Genomic DNA, 20,078 nt, shown 5'->3' with positions numbered 1-20,078 from the left:
TTTGCATACAAAGCTTGAGATTTGGACGTTTTTCAAGGTATATCTGACATTAAGGATATCATTCCCTCCCATGTGTACAAGCTATTTTAAATGTGTGGCAACTATACCTGTTCGTTGTTGGTATTTATGGGCCTGCTAGTGCTGAAAATAGCTTTTCAGCAGCAGTGAACAAAAGCCAAAATGCCTTTCAAAACTGAAAGACATTGATTAGGCAGCAGCAGAATATCAACTACAGTTTGTCTCTCACTGACCGGTTATCACTTTTAAGTTTCATTCGGTATAACATCTTCAGCTACTTACAAACCCCCCTGTGCCAGCACACCGAATGTGCACATACCACGTAACCCATCATTCATCAACCCATATGGCTGTTCATACGCCGATCTCGAACGTAAATTAGCGTCAGAAGTTTTGTTGGAAATGGACACGTGTGACCCCGAAGCCCCCCTTCCCAGGAACGCGGGGCGGGTGTGGAAAGGCGAGGGCCGGGGGCTCAGGATAAGGGCGGGGAGCTCGGCCTGCCCCCCCTCGCCCCCCCCCCCCCCCCCCCCCGACCGACCCGCCGGGTGGGTGCGGGGCAGCCCGGGGCCGCACACGCTCCACCGCCGGGCCTCCGGAGAGGACGTTCTTGCTGAAACCACCGTATGTTTAATTGCCAGCTTCCCTCACGCTAACCCACTCCGATTTCAAAACCGCTCCTCAGGGACTCCGCCTGGCAGCCGGCCTGGGGCCGCCGGCTCCGCGGGGCAGCGATGCCACCGCACCGCGAGGTGAGGCCGGGCCGCCCCCAGCCCCGCTTACCCTCCGGCCCCGTCCTGGCGAGGAGCGGGAACCCGCGGAGGCGACACCGGCGCCGGAAACGATGAGCGCAGGGAAATCCTGAGGCAGAGATTAGGTAATAGGGAACGCGCTCTCAGGTTTCCTTCGGGTTCCTGTGAGGAACCTACGCGTCTGGCTGCCTTCGCATGACTCATCACATCGGCGCGGCTGTCAGCGCGCCTGCCCTCCACCTGCCTCCTCCCCCCCCGCCTTCCCTTCCTTCCCGCCGCGGGCTGAGCCTCCCCCTCAGGCCGCGGCCCGGACCCCTCGGCCCCCTCAGCACCGCCCGCGCTCCCGCCGCTGAGGCGCGCCCTCCCTTCCCCCCCCTCCTTCCCGCCTCCTCCCGCGGCGTGCGCGCCCCCGCGGGTCCGGCTCGGGAGCGCGCGCGCAGGCGGGCGGGAGGCGGCTGCCGGCGGCGGGCAGGGAGCTCTCTGCGGGCGCAGTGCTGATCCGCCGGCGGGCGGCCGGGAATGCGAAGCAATGGCCGCGGGCGGCTCGGGCAGCAGCAGCGGCGGCGGCAGCGCGGAGGAGAAGAGCTACCGCCGCTTCCTCGAGCTGTTCTTGGGCGAGTTCCGCGGGCCCTTCGGGGCAGAGCCGGCGCCGGCTCCCCCCCCCGCTGCCGACGCCGCGGCCGCCGCTGATGAGGACCCCGGGGCAGAAGGAGAAGCGGGAACGGCCGCCGAGGCGGAGGAGGGCGAGGGTAACGCCGGCGACCCTCAGCCGCCCGCCCCGCCGCCGCCTCCTCCTCCGCTGCCCCCGCTGCCCCGGCCACTCTCGGAGTACATCACGGAGGAGGAGGTGGAAGGCGAGTGCCTGGACCTTTGCCTGCAGCAGCTCTACAAGTAGTGAGTGCTGGGCCGAGGGGAGCTTCCCGCCGCGCTGGGGGTGGGGGGCGGGCAGGTCGTGGGGCTGAGGGGACCCCCCTCCCCGTGTGGGGCTGAGGGACCTCAGGGGAGGCAGGGACAGGGTGTGGGGCTGAGGGGATCCCTCCTGTGTGAGGCTGAGGGGACCCCCCGGGGGAGGGGGGCAGGGTGTGGGGCTGAGGGGATCCCTCCTGTGTTTGGGGGGAGTCTGCAGTTTGGGGCTGAGGGGAACCCGCGCTCCGTGTGTGGGCAGGCGGAGGGCAGGGCGTGGGGCGGTGGAGCCCCCCCCCCAAGCCCGAGGGGGGCGAGGGCAGGGTGTGGGGTTGGAGGAGACCGTCCTGCTGGGGGAGGCGAGGGCAGGGTGCTTGGGGAGGGGAACGTACCCTAGGTAAGGACTTAAGGACTTTGGCGGTGCTGAGCTGCTCGGGGTCGAAGACTCCTGCTCGGTCCTGTTCACCCCCTGCCCAAAAGACTCGTCTGCTCTCTGTCCCCCTCCTTCCCTCTCGCCGGGACGGGGAGAGAAGAGGCGAAGCGAATAGACAAGGGAGAGCCACGAGCATCCATCTGGAGAGCAGCTTGCTTGGGGAGGGAAAGTGGTGGGGGAAATGTCTCACGCTCTGGTGCCAAAGCAAGAGGGGGGTTTGCCTGTGGTCGATTGTATTGAGGCTTGAAATGGAAATGTTCCCTGTGTGAGGGTTTGTAAATGGGGAAACCTCTGCCAGGAAAGAAGGAAGGGGAGAACAAGGGGCAAGGAAACAGAGGCAGTCCACCCCCCCCAAAAATAAACCCCGCATCGAGAAAACCACACCATGTATTTACAGACCAGGGGGAAAAGAGGAGTAGAAAGCCTTAGGAGAAAGCCATCCATAATCATGGGGCTCTTTCTGCCGTTAGCTGGGGAAAGCCAGCTATACTCTGCTCTGTATGGAGGCAGTTTCCAGATCTGTGCTTTCTAAAGGCTGGTGCATAAAGAGGAAACAGATGGGATCTATTCCCAGTGTGAAAAGTCTGTGGACTGAAACCTAAAGATCAGTTACCAGTGCCTTGTATCGCGCTCAGCTTTGGCTTTGGAGGCTTGAAATAGAAACGGTTGTTAGTGGCGTTTCTTTAGGAACCTTTTTAAACTGATGCCACAGGAGGAGACAAATGAACCTGTAAAAATATGCACAGCACACCGAGGAGCTTTCTGCCATTGAGCTGAGAATTGTAATGAGAGGTGTTACTCGGTCGCAAAAATAAATAAATAAAGAACGGAGCTTTACAACTGCACGGTCTGTTTCTATTCAATTCTCATCTGCCCTCTGCGTTTGTGGATGACAGGGACAACACAATGATAGCTGCAGAGGACAAAGCTCTCCTATTCACACATGCTCATCCTGCCACCTTTGGAAAAGTCTTTCTCTGGAATAGAGCAGCACATTCATAGGATGTGGGAGAGAGGAGAGAGGCAAGTCCCGGCTATGTATTTAGAATGTGTTGTTTGTTGGTTTGTTTTTTTTTTTTTTAGAACAGGCTTGTGAAATCACAAGTCAGGTTAGTGTGAATGAAGTTTTAGACACAGAGCAGATTATTTTAAAGTATTATTTAAAATGTATCTATGGAATGATTTTGAACTTGAATTCCTTCCACACCCCCTTCTCTCTCTGCATGTCCCCATACCTCAGGACAGGCAGGCTTAGATTCCCCAGTTTCTGAAGCCCATATCCATGGATGAAATTATTAAGGGAAAAAAAAAACCAAAACATTTTGAGAGGACTCTTTATATAGGGATAGCTCTCACCAGGTGGTGAGGTTTTTTTAGCCTTTGTATAAATCTTTTCATGGTTACTGAGTGAAGTCTCTCATTGGCTTTGTTTATGGTGAAATCAATGCAGACTTCCTTCTATAGGCACCCACATTATGAAGCAAAAAGCAGTATCTGCCTCAAAATTAAGGGAGCAGGGGATCACGTTGTAAGAAAATTATTTTCCAAAGCCTTAAATATTTTGTCAATGTATAGAAAATGCATTTTCAAGTAGTAAATTAGTATGTTTTAGCTGAAGATTGATAGACATTGGTTTATATCTGTCTAGCTAAGATAACAGCAAATCGTAATTCTTTAAAACATTTTAAAATATTCGAAACCAAATCTAATAACTTCTAATACAGAGGGCTAAACTGAAATAGCTTTTTCTTGAGTGATGGTGGAATCTGGTCAAAACTGTTCTTCAGGTAAAGTATTGTAATTTTAGTACACTCTCCAGTCACCAGAGAAACTTAGAACTGTCACAAGATTATAAAACAGGCAAAGATAGAATGCCTTCCACCTGTACAGCTAAGGGTTCAACTGGTCAGATGATTCCAGAGATGGGAAACTTCATGCACGTGAGTAAAGCTACTCTTGTGCCAAATGGTTATGCTAGTGTTAAAAAAAAAGCATGTGAAAACTCCTGTGAAGGGGAATATTTTTATTGGTCTGTCATTAGCAAGAAAGACTATGTGGTGAAGGCATGTTTTCTGTAACTGTTTATTAGTGAAATGACTGGTTTGCGTTATATGTAGCATGAGGATAAAACCCGTTGCTGTGAAAAATCCAACAGCTGTTTTTCAGCTATTTTAAGCACACAGCTTTGGTTCTTTTTGAAGGAAGGAAGACCGTCTCAGAAATGAGAACATATTGCCAATCACGAAAAAATATAATAGTTTTCTGCCACTGTGTAGATCAATATCAAAGAGATATTATGAGCTTTTCCTGCTATTTTCCGAAAGACTCATATTCCCCTTTAAGATTTCCACTTCCTGGTTTCTTTCTAGAGACAGCATATGCTTGGAAAATTAGATTAATGTAATCTTTATAGCTGTCTAAATACCACAAAATGTGTACTGTGTGCTTTCTTAGTGATCCTCAACAGAATGAAACTGATTGATAGGAGGTACGTTAGGTGGAGAAAGTAATAAAAAAGAATAATGTTTGAGGAATTGCATTGGAACATTGGCCAATAGCTTGAAAGTTCATTTTGTGATTATCTTCTATAACATCTTACTCAAGAGAAAGCTATACGAGCAGACCTCATTTTTGACTTATTTTAAAGGAAGAAGTTACTAACTTGGTGTAACAAAGTTATATATCATGTTCATCTTCTTTCTGATACTTTTACTAAATCTAATGTATTTAAAAAGCTGGTTCTTGACAAGACATCTAAAAAACTAATCCACAAAGATGTGGTGCTAAGAGAGGAGAGGGCTAGCCTGAGTTAAATAGTGCACCCTTAGAAGTTGTGCCACTAGGAAGAACAGTTTTATATAAAAAAATGTTACTTTTTTTTTTTTCCTGTACAAATGAAATAATTTGAAAATTTCATTTGTGTCTTGTTCTTGCTTTTCTTTTTCTCTTTTTTTTTTCTTTCTTTTTTTTTTTTTTCCCCAAGCTTTGACATGAATAGATAGAGTCAGTATCATTTGTAGGTTCAGGTTTACTTTCAGTGATTTTGGTGGTACAATATTTTTTACTTCCAAATATTCATTTAGAAACAGCTTTAGCAAGCTTAGAAAGTAGACCTATTTCTCCAGTGTTGAGATTTGCAAAAGATGGTAAGTAAAAATTAATATTATATCATCTTAACTACTTAACTAAGGCACTGATGCCAAAATGATTATTTTGAGGACTGCAGAAATCTTGCTCTGACTTGGAACATGACAAGAGAAACTTCTAAGCACTGCCCTTTTACAGATCTTTACGGAATACTATGCAACATTGACAGAGTATCATAGATCCCAAGTATAGGATTAAAAAAAATGCAAATTGGAAGTGAGACTTTTTTTTTTAATTAATCCTTTGTTTTAAAGAGAGAAAAAGTTTTGTTTAGGTTTATGTATTCCCCACAGTCTTGCTATGAAAAATCAAGAAAGGCGATGTAGGCTCAACCTTTTAACAATGGAATTCTATCAAATATGGACCGTGAATAAGAATGGAGCTTTTGTCCCTCAACTTGCAATTTTGAGCTAAAGAGGAAGAACTTCTCATGGTAATTTTACAGGAGCAGAAATCTTTTTCTTTTTTTTTTTTTTAAAGTAAGCTCTTAACTTGAAAACAATGTTCTGTTTGCTGCCTTTGTCACTGATGAGTGAAGAGACTCTATCCTCTCTCTTTAAAAAGCAGATATATGTGTGTTTAACTTTCTTTCTTAACCCCTGCTGTATGAAAGCTGGTGTTGCTGTCGTTATCTGTAAGCTGAAATTCATATATTATGCTACATCGGCTTTCTTAACGTTCTATTAAATAGGCTGTTGTTTTACTCTGTTATAATTTGTCTTTTATCACCTGTCCTGTTGATTGCCATCTCAAAGCCCTTTCAGGAAATATAATTAACTACTTGCCATCTCTAATATTAATCACAAGGACCAACAAAAAAGATATACCATCCTTTTAAAGATGGTACTTGTTTCATCTTCTTTTGTGAGATTTTACAATGGAGATGATGATAATGTTGGCCCATGCTCACAATGAATGCCTGGAGTAGATATTGCTCACGCCTGTTGGGGGAATTTTCTAATGGTTAATGACGAGGTTTGGCAGAGAGCATTACAGTGCCCACCCCCAGCTCTGTGGATAATTTGCACCTTAGCCTGTTCCTGGGTAACAGCATGACAGTGTTATGGCTGATGGAGGGGAAGGGGAGGTGAGGCAAGTTGTAGCTTTGTTAGTGTCTCACTGGACCCCCCTCCAAAATCAGGAGTCTTTTCCTGAGGGTAGTTGTTGAGCTGACTGCTGCCAGCCATGCGCTACAAAGCGAGCAGCAGTGATCTGGAGTCCCAGAGACTCGGCAGCGAGCACCAAGCTCTGCCTCTACAGTCTAGAGCTGTGTGGGCATGGCTGCTGCTACAGACGTCCTCAGACCCAGGGGGTTTTGGTCCTAGAAATCATGGTGCTTCTCTGTAAAGAAATTCTAAATCATCTGGTAGAGGCGTATGCAGAAATTTGAGAGAACTTAAGTATTGTTATTCCTGCCTTATTACTCTTTAAAAGAACCTACTATGAAATTCAACCCATGTGTTGGGTGATGGTGATGTCATAGCATAGAGAGACGGGCACATTTCATACACTTGAGACTGGAACTCATTATAATCTACAAAGTATTTAGTGATAATCACTTTCAAAACACAACTGATGGTCTACACAGTGAGAGATTCTTTACGTTGCTTTTGAGGCATATTCAGTTCATGCTCCCACGCTTTTAAAAATACTGAATCAATTTGATACTCCTTTTAAAAAAAGTATCAGCTAAAATGAGCTATTTAAATTGCAAATTTACATTTTGTAATGGTTAACATATATGGTGACATTTCAAAACTTACTAATTTATGATTAAAAGGATGCTGAGTTTTTCAAGTGCAATGGTGACTATGCTTGGAAGTTGCTTTATATAGCATTAAAAAAAATCAGTCTTAGTGAATGGATTATGGGAATATATTCATTCCAGTGCTTTTATTTCAATGAATGTTGCTAGTAGTACAACAAATTAAAGGGAATTTATTTGTTAGGAGCTTTTCACACCAAGATTTTTTTGACCCAAGAGCAATTTGCATAGATTCTACTACTCCTGGTGAAACTGCTCGCTTTTGCATACGAATTGATTGAAGAATTGGATCTGTGCTAACACATTCTTTTTTTGGACCTTACATAACCACTGTTGAAACTAGATTTAGTTATCAAGAAAGAATGTATATATGAATCTGCATAATAAATGTTACTTGTAATATGTTACTTTCAGTTGCAAGACACTCAAAAACCTTTGAAAGACTACAATCTCATTGGTTGTCTTGTGAAACTACTTTTGACTTTATCTTTTGGATGTGATGACCACGCTAGGCTCCATTCCTCTAGCGAGTTTGTTTAGTAGTTCTTCTTTTTTGCACAAAACACTGTGCATAGCATATTTTTTATCCTTAAAATTCCTCATTGTAATTACCTTTAGTAATGGCAGAGTATTTCTCCAGCTGTGCTTTGAAGAAAAGATAGTCTACTTAGTTGTGGTTCTTTTCACAGAAGATTGAAAAAAATATTTTTATTAATGCTAAGGTTAAACTTTTAGTTTGCTTTACAGTACGTTATTTGAAGTTTCAGGGCCTTGACTACTTGGTCACTGGTGTATGCTCTCATTCATTTTTTTGTTTTCTTGCGAAATTGCTTACCTGATCACTTCAAAAGCAACAGGGCATGCAGCACACAGATAATGAGAGTACCATTTATTCCTGTATTTGATGTCACTCTGAAATAATCTCTGGCTGTTCTGCACCATTTTCTTTCTTCACGTTATTTGGTGCGTCCTGGTTTTGGTTCGTTTTCTCTTAGGAAGTATTCTCATTGGCTAGGAAAGATATGTGAAAAATGAGACAAAATGGAGTTAGCGCATTAAAGCATGAGATGTTCTTTGAACCATGCTGCATGACTGTCTTATGCAATGCAATCATGATTACGTAATGCAAATGCTTATACAAATAAATGTGTCCTGGACAATATGTGTCCATGACGTGTTGGTAACCTATGACATGCTACCAAACTGTAAATGGTCATCGCCACGTATTATAGTGTAGGTGCTCATCTTTGGTTTAGCTGAAGTCAACCACTGCACAAATATTCTAGGCTTTTGTTGTTATACCATGTTAGTGATTAGATAAAATGAATGCAGATTGTGTACTTGTTTTACAGAAGCACTTCTGCTGTGCCTTTGTACTTCATTAGGAAGAAACAACATTACCCTGCTTTAATAAGGCATTTTATAAAGAAGTAATCATCAGAGTCATAATTTAGAACTGCATGGGAAATAGCAGCCCTTGGGTACTTCAATAATTAATACAGAAGCTAAACGAGTTAACTAGATTGCAGGATTACCTCAGTTTATGTTTATATTGGATGGAAAACAGCTAAAGGCAACTAATGATTGAGTAACTGAACCGACATTTTAAGCCGTAGTACTGCTCACCAGTTCTGAACTCTGCGTGCAATCAGTTGAAAAGTTTAATGGTTTTGTTGGTATAGCAGGATTAAAAAGTTGACTGCTAAGTTCCCATGACTTTGATCATGGGAAAATGTGCTTGGATGCAGACAAGTCTGAATTGGGGAACATTTGTGCTTTCTTGTAGCTGTAATTGCAATAAAAGGAATGTTTGATTAGTTGGGTAGAATTGTGAGTAGCTCCTTAAAGGTATGTTTCTCAGAGGATATGATTATGAAGCCATTTTTGCTGGCCTTTATGATCCAGTAAAGTCTGTTAAATTGTACCTAACAATTTTTCAAGTTTAGTTTCTTTTGTTCTTCATTTACAATAAAGAATTTGAGTACTTTCTCTCATTTGAGATGATGATTTTTTCATAGGCTCTGTACTTCCATCATGAAGTAACTAAAAATAGAAGCAGCGTATAAAAATAGGCCTTGGCATTTTAACTTCTTGGCACTGTCTCTAGGGCTGTTCCTTTCACCTCAGGCTATGACCTTCTTACTGAGGTTCAAAAATCTGAAATGGATGTGGTAAGTTATTCCTCATTAGTGCTATAAACACTGTACTCTACATGTAATATTAATTAGTTTCTAGGATTATTCCTTTCACTTTCAGTCCTAACTTGAAGTTATGGAAGACCAAAAATCTCCATGCTCTAGCTGAGAATTCAACATATAGTCATGTGTTTTCTTTGTCAGTTCCTCAACAGAGACAGTATTAGGCTAAACTAAAATCTGGTTTTCTATGTAGACTAGCTTTACATGCAATGCGGTTTTGCTCAATTAGACATTGCTTGATTATTTTTTTCAATTCTATTATAGTGTTGCTAAAGCTCATAATACAATTTTTTTTAATAAGGTATTTGGTTTATTAGTTTATAATAGATCACCTGAAAATCAAGGGAAGCATTCAGTTCCATTGGAACCTATGGGCCCAGCTGAGGACAGTGGTAAACTATCTAAAACTCCTACCTGCATCAAAAGGAGGAATTTAAACTAATAAGCTCATATAAACTACTCGTACTTACATATACAGCATGATATATATTTTAAACTAAAGCTTTTACCAGCTTTTCTTACAAGTCGTGTCATTCTGTTTGTCATTTAATCATTATTTTTGAGGCAAATATGATTGAATGCATGTATTTATATATAAAGGTCCCTATCTTAAAAGAGTGTATGCTCTCAGCTGTCTTATTACCACTTTCTTCTGAGAAGCTGTGTAAAAACCTATGTGTTAGGTAATGAGAAGTCAGAAGCTCAGTATTTCTAGAGATTAGGAGGAACACTACTGTTTGGGGAACAGATACGCTTTCTGCTTGCATAACATGGGTGCATTGGGTTGTTCTTAGTTCTGCTTTCTCACTGGAGTGTAGTTCACAGAGAATAAGGGAGGTATCTGTTATAAAATTAATTTAATCTCTCCTTTTCTTGGCCAAAAAATGTTATGTCAGGTTTTAGAAGAAAATTAGTTGGTCTTAATCTTAACATTCAAATCTGAATTGTTCGTGAAAGTGCCCCAAATAACTCATTTGAGCATTGATGTAAATACTGTACTGAACTACTAAGCTTAGTCTATGTTAAAGTCAAATAAACATCTGTTATAATAGTTAACAGGAATTTGGATTTTTAGTGGATATTTTAAAATTTTGACACGTGGAGATGATTTCAACATGGTGCCTGTACATGTGATTCATCTGTGATGGCAAATAGTAGTAACTGATAGTAGTTTTGATGGGCTCAGAATGGATGAAATTTGTGCTCTATTCATGTTTTAGAAACGTAAAGACAAAGTGAGATGTATTATTCATTTATGACATCTGATGGACAGAAGAGAGAAAGAACTGCCCCTAACCAAATACTGCACATCCTTTAAAAGCAAAAAGAAGTGTGAGCTCTTTTCTCTGGCCTTTAACCTTTTACCTCAATGGTACAAACTTTGTAAAATCCATGTAATGAATTGTCTTCCATATAAACAGAGGGTGAGAGTTAGTGTGTAACCCTTGGGCCCTTCCCACTGAAACAAGTGGAGAAGAGAAGATGCAGTTTCCAGGAGAGTGACTGGGGATGTGTGCCCAGGCTACTTGGTTGGAGAGGAGAACCGAGCCTGTATTAAGTAACCTGATCCTCTTCCCCAGTGCATTGTTCATCTGAGAATGAATTTTAAGTGGTTTAAACTTTCCTCATTGGTGTTAACCTTTTTCAGTGTGACTGATTACGAATGACCCAAATGATCATATAGAATACTTCAAATCTTGCTAATTACATTGTATACTAATTTTAGAAAAACATTTTTGCATAGTAGATGCTTTTGGTTTAGCACCTTACAAAACTGAGTTGGTGCAATTTCCATTTATTTTGTTTTTGTAAGTGCTGATGCTGTTTATGACATACAATACCATCATTTTTAAAAACATGAGACAAGCCACAAAGTTCTAAATCTAGCTCCGGGGGTTAAAGAAAAAATAGTTTCTCCTATGAAATTACTAAATATCCTAAAATATGCTTCGCCCCCCCCCCCCCCCAATCTTATAAACTCTCCCTATGTCTTGAGAGATGTGAGAAAGGTTTGTCAACAGGGACTAAGAACAGGCTTTTTTAATTATCTAGAATCAGTGTATATAGTAGAATACAATAAACCTGAAAAACTCTTCTTAAATTAGTCCTAACTAGTTGAAAATTCAATGCAGAAAGCATTGAACTCTAAATACTTCAATTAGATTTTTTTTTTAAAGTATTCTTCTATTTCTATTAATGTAATTCTAGATTAAATGGATGTTAAAAATGACAAATTCTGTAATTTACTTAATAAAAAGCTAGTTTTACATTAATGTATTGAAAGCTATTCGGTTTAATTTATTGTCCTCTGAAAACTCTTGAAGTAATGCAATTTCTCCGTCCGTGTTATGTCTGTGTATCTTAAGAGGAATAAAGACAAAGGTTGCAACAGCCCAAGATATGTTATAGTGAGACGCTTATGTTTGTGTGTATATATATTTACTTCTCTGTCTAACCTCTCTTAAACACCAAATTTTGATCAGTCCTTTTACGAACAAAAATTATTTAACCAAACAGAAATTAGAATAAGAAGGGAGTTTCAAGCTATCTTGCAGTCTCATCCTCTTTGTTATGGAGTGGAGCAAAATGTTAAATCTGGAAGTAACACCTTGCGGGGGTGGGTGGGGTGGTATTTTTTTGTTTTAATTCTGAGAAAATTGCCATCTGAAATAGAGATACAAAACCCACCTGTTGAGGAAGTGCAGAAAGAAAAAGGAGAGCACTTTGAGGAAGTCTGCTTTATATTTGCAAAGATATGAAAAACAGCTAATTGGGTAGCGTGAAATATAAAACAGAAAGAGGAAGAAAGAATTGAATATCACAAACTGAGTGACCCACCCATGTTCCTTCCATTCATTTATTGACGAATCATTGTCAGGCTGTGAAATGGGTCTGCAAAATAGAGAAACTCATCAAAGTTTTTTATCATCCCTGTTTTATTGTGGCAAACTTGCTAAACTGAAAGTTGTTATGTACTACTGTATTTGTACTTATTTTGACATCATTGCAAGATATTAGGGGCTGTACTGTTCCCTTCACTTTTAAGTTAGAGAAAGATCTGGTACTTTCTTATGCTCTTGCTTTCATGTGGATTTGCTATTAACATCTTGTTACCAGTTACAGGTGCTTTTCAGGGAGATGTTTCAGGTTTCACTCAAGGGTTTTTTGGAATGACTGATAAAACAATTCCACCGTCTCCTTTTAGCAGTGAAAAAGGGATGACACCGTTCTATTTTGCCTGTGGCCATCTAGCATATAGAAAAGAAAACATTCAGAGACATTACATCAGGAAAAAACTTTATTTTAAAGGGCTTATTCTATGTGGGAGTAAACCCCCAAATTTCTATAGGCTGTGAAAAAAAAGAAATTGTTTTTATTGAAATTAACAAGCAAATAATAGCATAAGATCATATAGTATTTTAGATACTGTGCCAGCAGAACGTTTTTCTCATTTTCCAATATGCTCAGTACTGCAAAAAATTAAAAAAGCAATATCTTCACATTATTCTAGTAGCCTTGTGGTGTTTTCTATAATAGGATCTTGTGGGATTTTGCGTTGATGGACATCTGAGAGTTGTGTTGGTAGGATTCAGAGAGTTTGCTAGAAAAAAGATTGCTGCAAAATCAATCTGCGAAGATAGTCAAGAAAAGTGAACAGAGCGAATCAGATATTTTACTAGAAGCAGTACCGTAGAATTGTGTCTCACTAAAGTGTCTGTCTAGACTCAATACATTCTACAGGAACTTATGTTTTCTTTTTGTAGTTGTTCATTTTTGGTAACAAAACAATGTGATCCAGTGGAGCAGTAAGCATATGAGCTGCTAGTCTCACTTAGAGCAAGGTTAAGTGACATAATAAAAATGATTACAGTGAGAAGTCTAAAATAGCTGCCTGTGTAGTAATGCAACAATAAACATGGGAAGTTTCAGGGAAATGCCAAGCTAGACAATGCGTATGGAGGTTAAGCCGCATTTTCTGCATGTCAAGAGCTTCCAAGTTATGTCAAAGGAAGTTTGGGCTAAATAAAAAGGCATAGGATATGACCCTCAAAAAATTGCTGGTTTTAAATCCAAGAATAAACTGACACATCCTTTAGTTTCATAAACCCTTATGTTTCAGGACTGCATTAATGAATTTACCCTTCTTTTTGAGGAAAATTATTTATTTTACTTTTCTGTTCTATCAATAAGGAAGGATAAATTCATGAAACAGGGCAGGAGGTGGAAAGAAATTTATAGTAAAAAAAAAAAAAAGCAAGTCAGTCTTGTTTTAGAAGTAAAGATTAAAAAAATTACTCTCCGTTCCTTTTCCTTCTTAATCTTTTCTCCCCACCCTCTGCCCCCCATCAAAAAGTTTTCATGTCTTTCTATCATTATAAACTAAAAGACAATTATATTGTGCTGCTGCTAAAAAATAAAAATCCAGAGTTGGTAGTCTTGTTTGAAGTGTGCTTTTCTTGTGCTACTATAATAGTGAGGGAAGACTATGCAAAAGAAAAGGTGAAGTAGATAATGCTGCCAGACATACGAGTAATCACTGTATCACAGTTTAGCTCAAAACAATAAATCTGACCTAAATTTAAAATACTTGAGAAAAACCCCTGGTGTTGGTTTTGCTTCTGAAGAATGTAGTTAGAAACATTTTAAACTTTTACTTTGCAATCAAGAAGCTTGGAAGCTTTCCTTAAAAAGAATAATCTGAAATGTGAAAGTACTTGCTTGTTTCAAATAGTTGACGCTTGAAGTAAGCCACAAAATGCTACGAAACTTGCCATGAAATTGCACAAGTTGGCACCAAGGGATGAAACTGTGCCCTTCAAAACCGTAATTCTCCAGTGCTTCCTTTGGGCCACAGTTTCATCCACTGTACAGATATTAATTTTTTTACCTGTAGGAAAAGGTTAGGTGTGATACACTGCGATCTGTGATTGAGCCTGTGCGGTTATACCTCCTGGGATGCTTCTGGGCTATTAGCTGTCGGGTGAAACGTGGACCTTTTTCACATGAATAGAATGTAATGAAAACTTGTGGTGTCTTTCGAAAGATTAAATGTCTAGCTGTAAAAAAGACTCTTGAAATTTCACCTCTGGTAGTTACACTATGAATACTTAATCATTTGCCTTTCAGATCTTTTTTTGTGAGTAAACATGTGAGGTCTTCTAGATTGCTCTTGAGAGATTTTATTTCTCATCTGTGATGGCCAAATTCTTTCCTTTAAACATTTACATTGACATGGATCGGTACTTTGAATCTTCAAGAATTCCTCCAAGTCCAAGTAAAGTACTTCTCATCTCTCAAACCCTGAAAAATAGTTCTTCAAGGAGACAGGTGATAGAATCTGTAACAGAGGAAATCTAAGCAGGGTTGTTTTCCAACATACATAGAAGTCACCAGTTAACACTTTAAGAATAAAGGGACAGAATAAGAAAATGTAATAGACACAGTGTCAAATGAAAATAGTTGTTTTTAAAAAAAAAAAGTGGGAGTGATTAGACCATCTGAAACATCAGATCAGCTAAAACGAGATGGAATTGCTCTCATGCTCACTTCTTCAGCCAGGTACCTGCGAACTTTGTGCCTAATGGGCTGTGTTTAAACATCCGAGTAAAGTGTTGATTGAACCTAATAACCTAATCAGTTCCATTTAAAGTCTGGACAGCTGAAATCGATGAAAATGAAAAGACTAATGCCCCTTCTCCCTCTCCAAGGTGAAAAACTGTGCATTCTATTTGATTCCTTGTTGAAAACTGGAGATTTTTTTCTGAACCATATTAATTTATTTATTCAATAATCTAATTGTCAAAAGTGGTTATAGTGCAGCTTTAATATTATTACTATGGATTCACAGAATTGTAATCTTTCTTGGGTTTCACCATCCTCTCTTATCAGTGTTGAATGTTTCTTCCATGATAAAGAAAGTCTGGTGAGGTAAATAGATGGTCTAAATTGTTTTGTTCAACCAATATTTGTGTGTTCAGACCAGCTATATGCTTTTATACTTCCAGGAGCAGTTTGAAAAGATAAATCTATCCTTCTCTATCAGTTCCTCCTCATGTTATTTTACTCTTTTATAAATGGGAAATAATAATTTATCATAGTCTAGAAGTCTCATAAAAACCAGAAGTACATTGACGTAGCAAGCTACCCGAGAAACGGGTGTTAATGAACTTTGGTTGCTGCTTGTTAGAGATTGCAAGGAGGACAGTGTACTTAGTTTCAAAGATTGAAGACTGCATCTAATTCCAGCTCCCAAAATACATCAATTTGGATGGAACTGGTAATTAGTAGGTTTGTTCTTTCTCGTATGTAAGAGATCTGGTGCTCTGCTTGCTGCAAGCAGAATTTAAGTGTGGAGTGATATGTTGACTTAATATCAAAATAAGGAATTTGCGGATGTATTAAGTGTGTTTGTAACTCCCCAAATTCCATGTTCCAGCCTACATGCTTGGATACCTTGTAAAAGAAAGCATTTCACAAGTATTCTTTTGCTCCACAGATTCATCTATTTTTTCCACCTCCTGGATTCAAATGTAGTTTACACTTCTCTGTTGGGTGAATACGGTTAATTGTATGGGGATGATGCTACTCTCTGTATTTGATTGCAAAGGTTAATTATTCATTTGTTGTAACAGTAATTTGAGAAAACCAAAAATATATACATGATAAGGCAATATGTTTTTAAAACAGCAGTGGTAGCTAGATACATGGCTGATTAATTTTACTATAACTTTTACTGTTGCTTTCTGTGCATAGTTATAAAACCGTTACAGTACTACCCATGAAAACAGAGACTACTAGTGTTAGTATGAGTAGAAAATACAAGCTGCTAGTCTCACTTAGTGCAAGGGTAAGTGACATGATAAAGAAATTTTACAGTGAGGTGTCTAAAGTTGCTACCCTTATCATAACACTGGTGGGAACAAGAAACCGGGAAAGTTTCCGAAAAATGGCAACATTGACAAAGCACTTTAGGAAGTGTTACCCTTGATATCATGCTTGAAAATATATTTCGGATTATTTTATCTCAGCAAACTATTGGCCAAGCCATGGTGTTCAATATAAAAAATAAAGCACACAAATACACAGCCTAGATCCTGTCTATGACAGCTTTTACTTATACCCAAGACGGTAAACAAGCTTGCCCATGCTCACCCGTAAGATCGAATTAGTTTCCTTAGTTAAAAGTAACATTCTTGTAAGTATCCTAAAAATAAAAAATCAGTTAATTGATAGTGTGTATATGTAGGTTCTTGTGCTGTTTTGTTTTGTTCTAACTTAAGCATGCAGGAAAATTCTGAAAAAGGATGAAATTTTCCTCTAGATCATATTTCAGAGAATGCCATAGGAATATAAATAAGCTTTACATGCTCTAAGTTGATTTGTATCACTGGAGTATAAAAGAGGGAGTGAAGATTCAGAGGTGATGGCTCAGTCAGGAGTTAGGCCTTGACACCTGCAGGGAACAGACTTCTCTCAATAAAGTATGTGAGGCACCTTATTGAATGCCCGTTTATGTAAAAAATAGCTATATGGTGATAATATGTAGTTAAAAGGTGGTTTGACTACATATAACTCTAAACCCGTTTCCAGTTTTTACTGTGCTCTTACACTTTGCCTCCTGTTTGCCAAATTTGCTCTTGTGATAACACTCTAAGCTGTCATCTCCCTCTTTCTGAAAAATACCTGAACTTGAAGAAACAAATCCGGATGGTATCTAATCCTAAATAGCCACACTGAATATTAATTCTTCCTATCAGTTATCTCTCTATTTGTATGAGTAAGTTCCATTCAAGCCCTATTGATCACCACTAAGGGCTGAAATTAGAAATTGACTTTCATTAACTAGCTCAAGGCACTGCAGTAAGTTGTACTCGCTTTCTGAGAGTGAACTTGACAGTCAGGTTCGGTTAGAATCCAAAAGTGCAACAGGACTGTATCCCAATATCTTAATGTGACAGCTACCAAGGGAGTTACTTTCTGAAACAGAAGAAGGGAAACTGGAAGCATTGAGGGGGTGGATGCAGACAGATATGACAGGATTCTAAGAACCTGGGATTCCTGATGGCGTAGGCCTTCAGAGACCACCCACTGAGCTTTGGCAGGTAATAATCTAGGAAATTATAATACACTTACTTTAAATGAATCTGTGGAGATGTTTGATCTGAGATCTTCATTACACATGCAGGAATGCTGTTGCTGACAGAGCTCTGTTATTTTACCAAATTACATTGAAGATGAGAAGAGATTTCAGAATGGATTTTGTAATGATGTAACATCCAGTTAAGTGAGCAAAAGTATGACCACATTCTACAGAAACTAGCACCATGATATTCCTATAAAAGAATAAAGTTCAGTTAACTTAGATCCGCTTTTACTGAATGGTGCTGGCATGTATCCTTGTGCTCTGCATGTGTGTGCCTATGTGGGTAATTATATTGTAAAAATCTGGCATGCAGAAGAATCATTGAGACTAAAGATCTAAGATTTAATCCCCCCCCAACTGTAATGTTTCTACAGAAACTTCTTTCAACAGAGTAACTCTGTGCAAATGATGGGAACTACTGTTTGTAAACATTTAAAATAAGGCGTTCGCATTGTACTGCATAGCCTCATTCCTTTGTCACAAAGCCACCAGGCAGATTTTCGTCTTACAGCTAACCAGATTAAGCATTCTGGCTAGATCTCTGTATGCTATTACAAAACCATTCCATCTTCTCCCCCTCCCAGCCCCATCAAGCCTGATCAGTTATTTTAAATCTGGACTATGAAGCAGTATGTAGGTAATTGGGGAAAGAAATCGAATATATTATTGGTGGCAAGGGAGTTCAGCCTCTAGTGGGGCAAATGGCAGTGTGCATAATAAGGTTTGTAGCATAAAATTTAGTAGCGTTGTAAAGGAATTCCTGTCAGAGTGTGGCTCTGATAGGACTTATCAAAGAGTATATGCTACTTATCTATCTTCGGCAGAGAACTCTAACTCTGTTTAACTGTCAGCGTATCTATAATCCTTCCAAGCCTGGAATTGTTGATAGGGTGCCAAATATCTTTGATTATGTATTGTCAGAAAGAGTAAGATCTGTGATTGCAATATCAAACGAAGCAAATGTAGCTATTTAATGAAATAATGCTGAGCTGCTCATGTGGCATAACATAAGCCCAGATTTATTTTTTTTTTTTCATTTGGTCATGTGAGCCATTTCAGTATCGTATTGGAGATAAGATAGAGAGATAAAGACTTTTGTGATTACAGCTACCTGTCCACAGATAGATAGCACAGACAATACTAGCAGTATTTTTGGCTATTTTTGCATGGTGGCAGTCTTACTATCCACACTGTTGAAATGTTCTGGTCAATTAGTACCTTTGTGGTGTTATGAATGTGGTATTAAAACACATTGGAGATGAGACAATGTTATAGCATTCAGCAATGAAAAAATAGTGTCAAATAGGACAAAAGAGCCTAGTGCTGAATGGTATAATCAGCCAGTAGGCTATTTTAATTCTAACTCTTCATAAATCAACATCTGTCTCCTTACTCTTTAATCTTTAAAAGCATACACGGATAGACACGTGCATACGCAGGCTCTGTAAATAAATATATTTTAATTTAGGGCTGATAGAGACAGTTGTTTCTCTACTAAAGCTCAAGTCTTGTGTTAAATCTCAGGACGATTTTTGCCAACTGCCATACCAGGGGTTAGCTCAGGGCTTCTCTGTTTCTGGTGGTTGTTCCTGCTCCACCTTCCCCAGTCAGTGATCATCTAAAATTGCATCCTGCTGGCAGTGCTACTGGTGATTTGTGGTAGTGACAGTCGCGTATGAAGAACCAGACCAATGCCACCTATTCATGTCATCTCAGTTCATTGCCAAATGAGTAGATGCTCATTGCTTTCAGCCTTCTTAATACAGCTGCCATTAACTTTTTACGTTCTTATCGTGAAGACTGCAGCACCTTATATCCTTACCTATCTGTAAGATATGTCTGTTAACAAGAACATTTAAAGCAGGTGAATAATTCTTGTCCCCTACCCAAACCAAAAAAAGCCCTCTTCATGGTTTTTTTTCTTCACCCATAACACAGCCCTTGGGCAAATAGCTCCTACAAGCCTACATTTTTCTTCATTTCCTTTTCAACTCAAGGGTAATAGCAGTTAAATCTAGTAAAATAAATGTTGATTGATGGAGTTTATTCATCATGCCAAGCTAATGAGGCATCATAAATATATTTTTGAATGTGTATAATCCATTGGGGGTAATTGCTACGGTTGGGTAAAAGATAGTGTCTTCTTGATTCACTTGTCTTGGAGTCAGGAGCCGGCTGAGCAAGTCACTGTTGGTTCAGATTTTTTCAACCTGCAGTGGTGCAAATAGATTCTCTTTCAAAAATCTCCAGAGAAGAAATGTGACAAAGCAAACCTGTCTGCTTTTTGGGTTTAACCTAGAGATGCAATAAACCGGCAGAATTTCAAGAAATAAAATAAATTAACGTTTCCATTTCTCTTCTGCTGACATACTTTGTTTACAGGATCTTGGCTGAGAGTACTTTTGTGGCTCATCAGTGTCCTTGTTTCATTTACCCGTGTTTGCCACAGAATTGATTTCTGTTCTACAGAAAAAGAAAAGGGTTACCTGTCTATATTGAACTGTATATTTATCATAAAACAGTGATCTTGATCTGTGTATAATGTGCAAGTCTGCAGTTAGCGGTTAGAAAATGTCTGCCAGCGGTTAGAAATGTATGTCATGATACAGGGAATTACAAAGGCAATTGATAGCCTGGAATTCCTTTCACGTGGGCTGCTCGTTTGCATCTTAACTAGGTACTTCCTCATTAGTCTGAGAAATGCAGGTTAAAGAACCCA

The 20,078-nt window shown here is 39.8% G+C and overlaps 1 protein-coding gene across 1 annotated transcript in view; it reads left to right on the top strand.

Annotated features, from left to right (window-relative positions):
* The first annotated feature begins 1,299 nt into the window (after window positions 1–1,299).
* Window positions 1,300–20,078, top strand: part of PPM1E (protein phosphatase, Mg2+/Mn2+ dependent 1E) — a 66,208-nt gene continuing 47,429 nt past the window's right edge. The window contains exon 1 of the mRNA XM_086475256.1: window positions 1,300–1,664. Within this exon, the coding sequence (XP_086331382.1) occupies window positions 1,300–1,664 (365 nt within the window). The remainder of the gene's footprint in view (window positions 1,665–20,078) is intronic.

The sequence above is a fragment of the Leptosomus discolor genome, chromosome 18 (assembly GCF_034619465.1).
Source record: "Leptosomus discolor isolate bLepDis1 chromosome 18, bLepDis1.hap2, whole genome shotgun sequence".
Classification (NCBI taxonomy): domain Eukaryota; kingdom Metazoa; phylum Chordata; class Aves; order Leptosomiformes; family Leptosomidae; genus Leptosomus; species Leptosomus discolor.
This window is presented reverse-complemented; position numbering and strand designations above follow the sequence as displayed.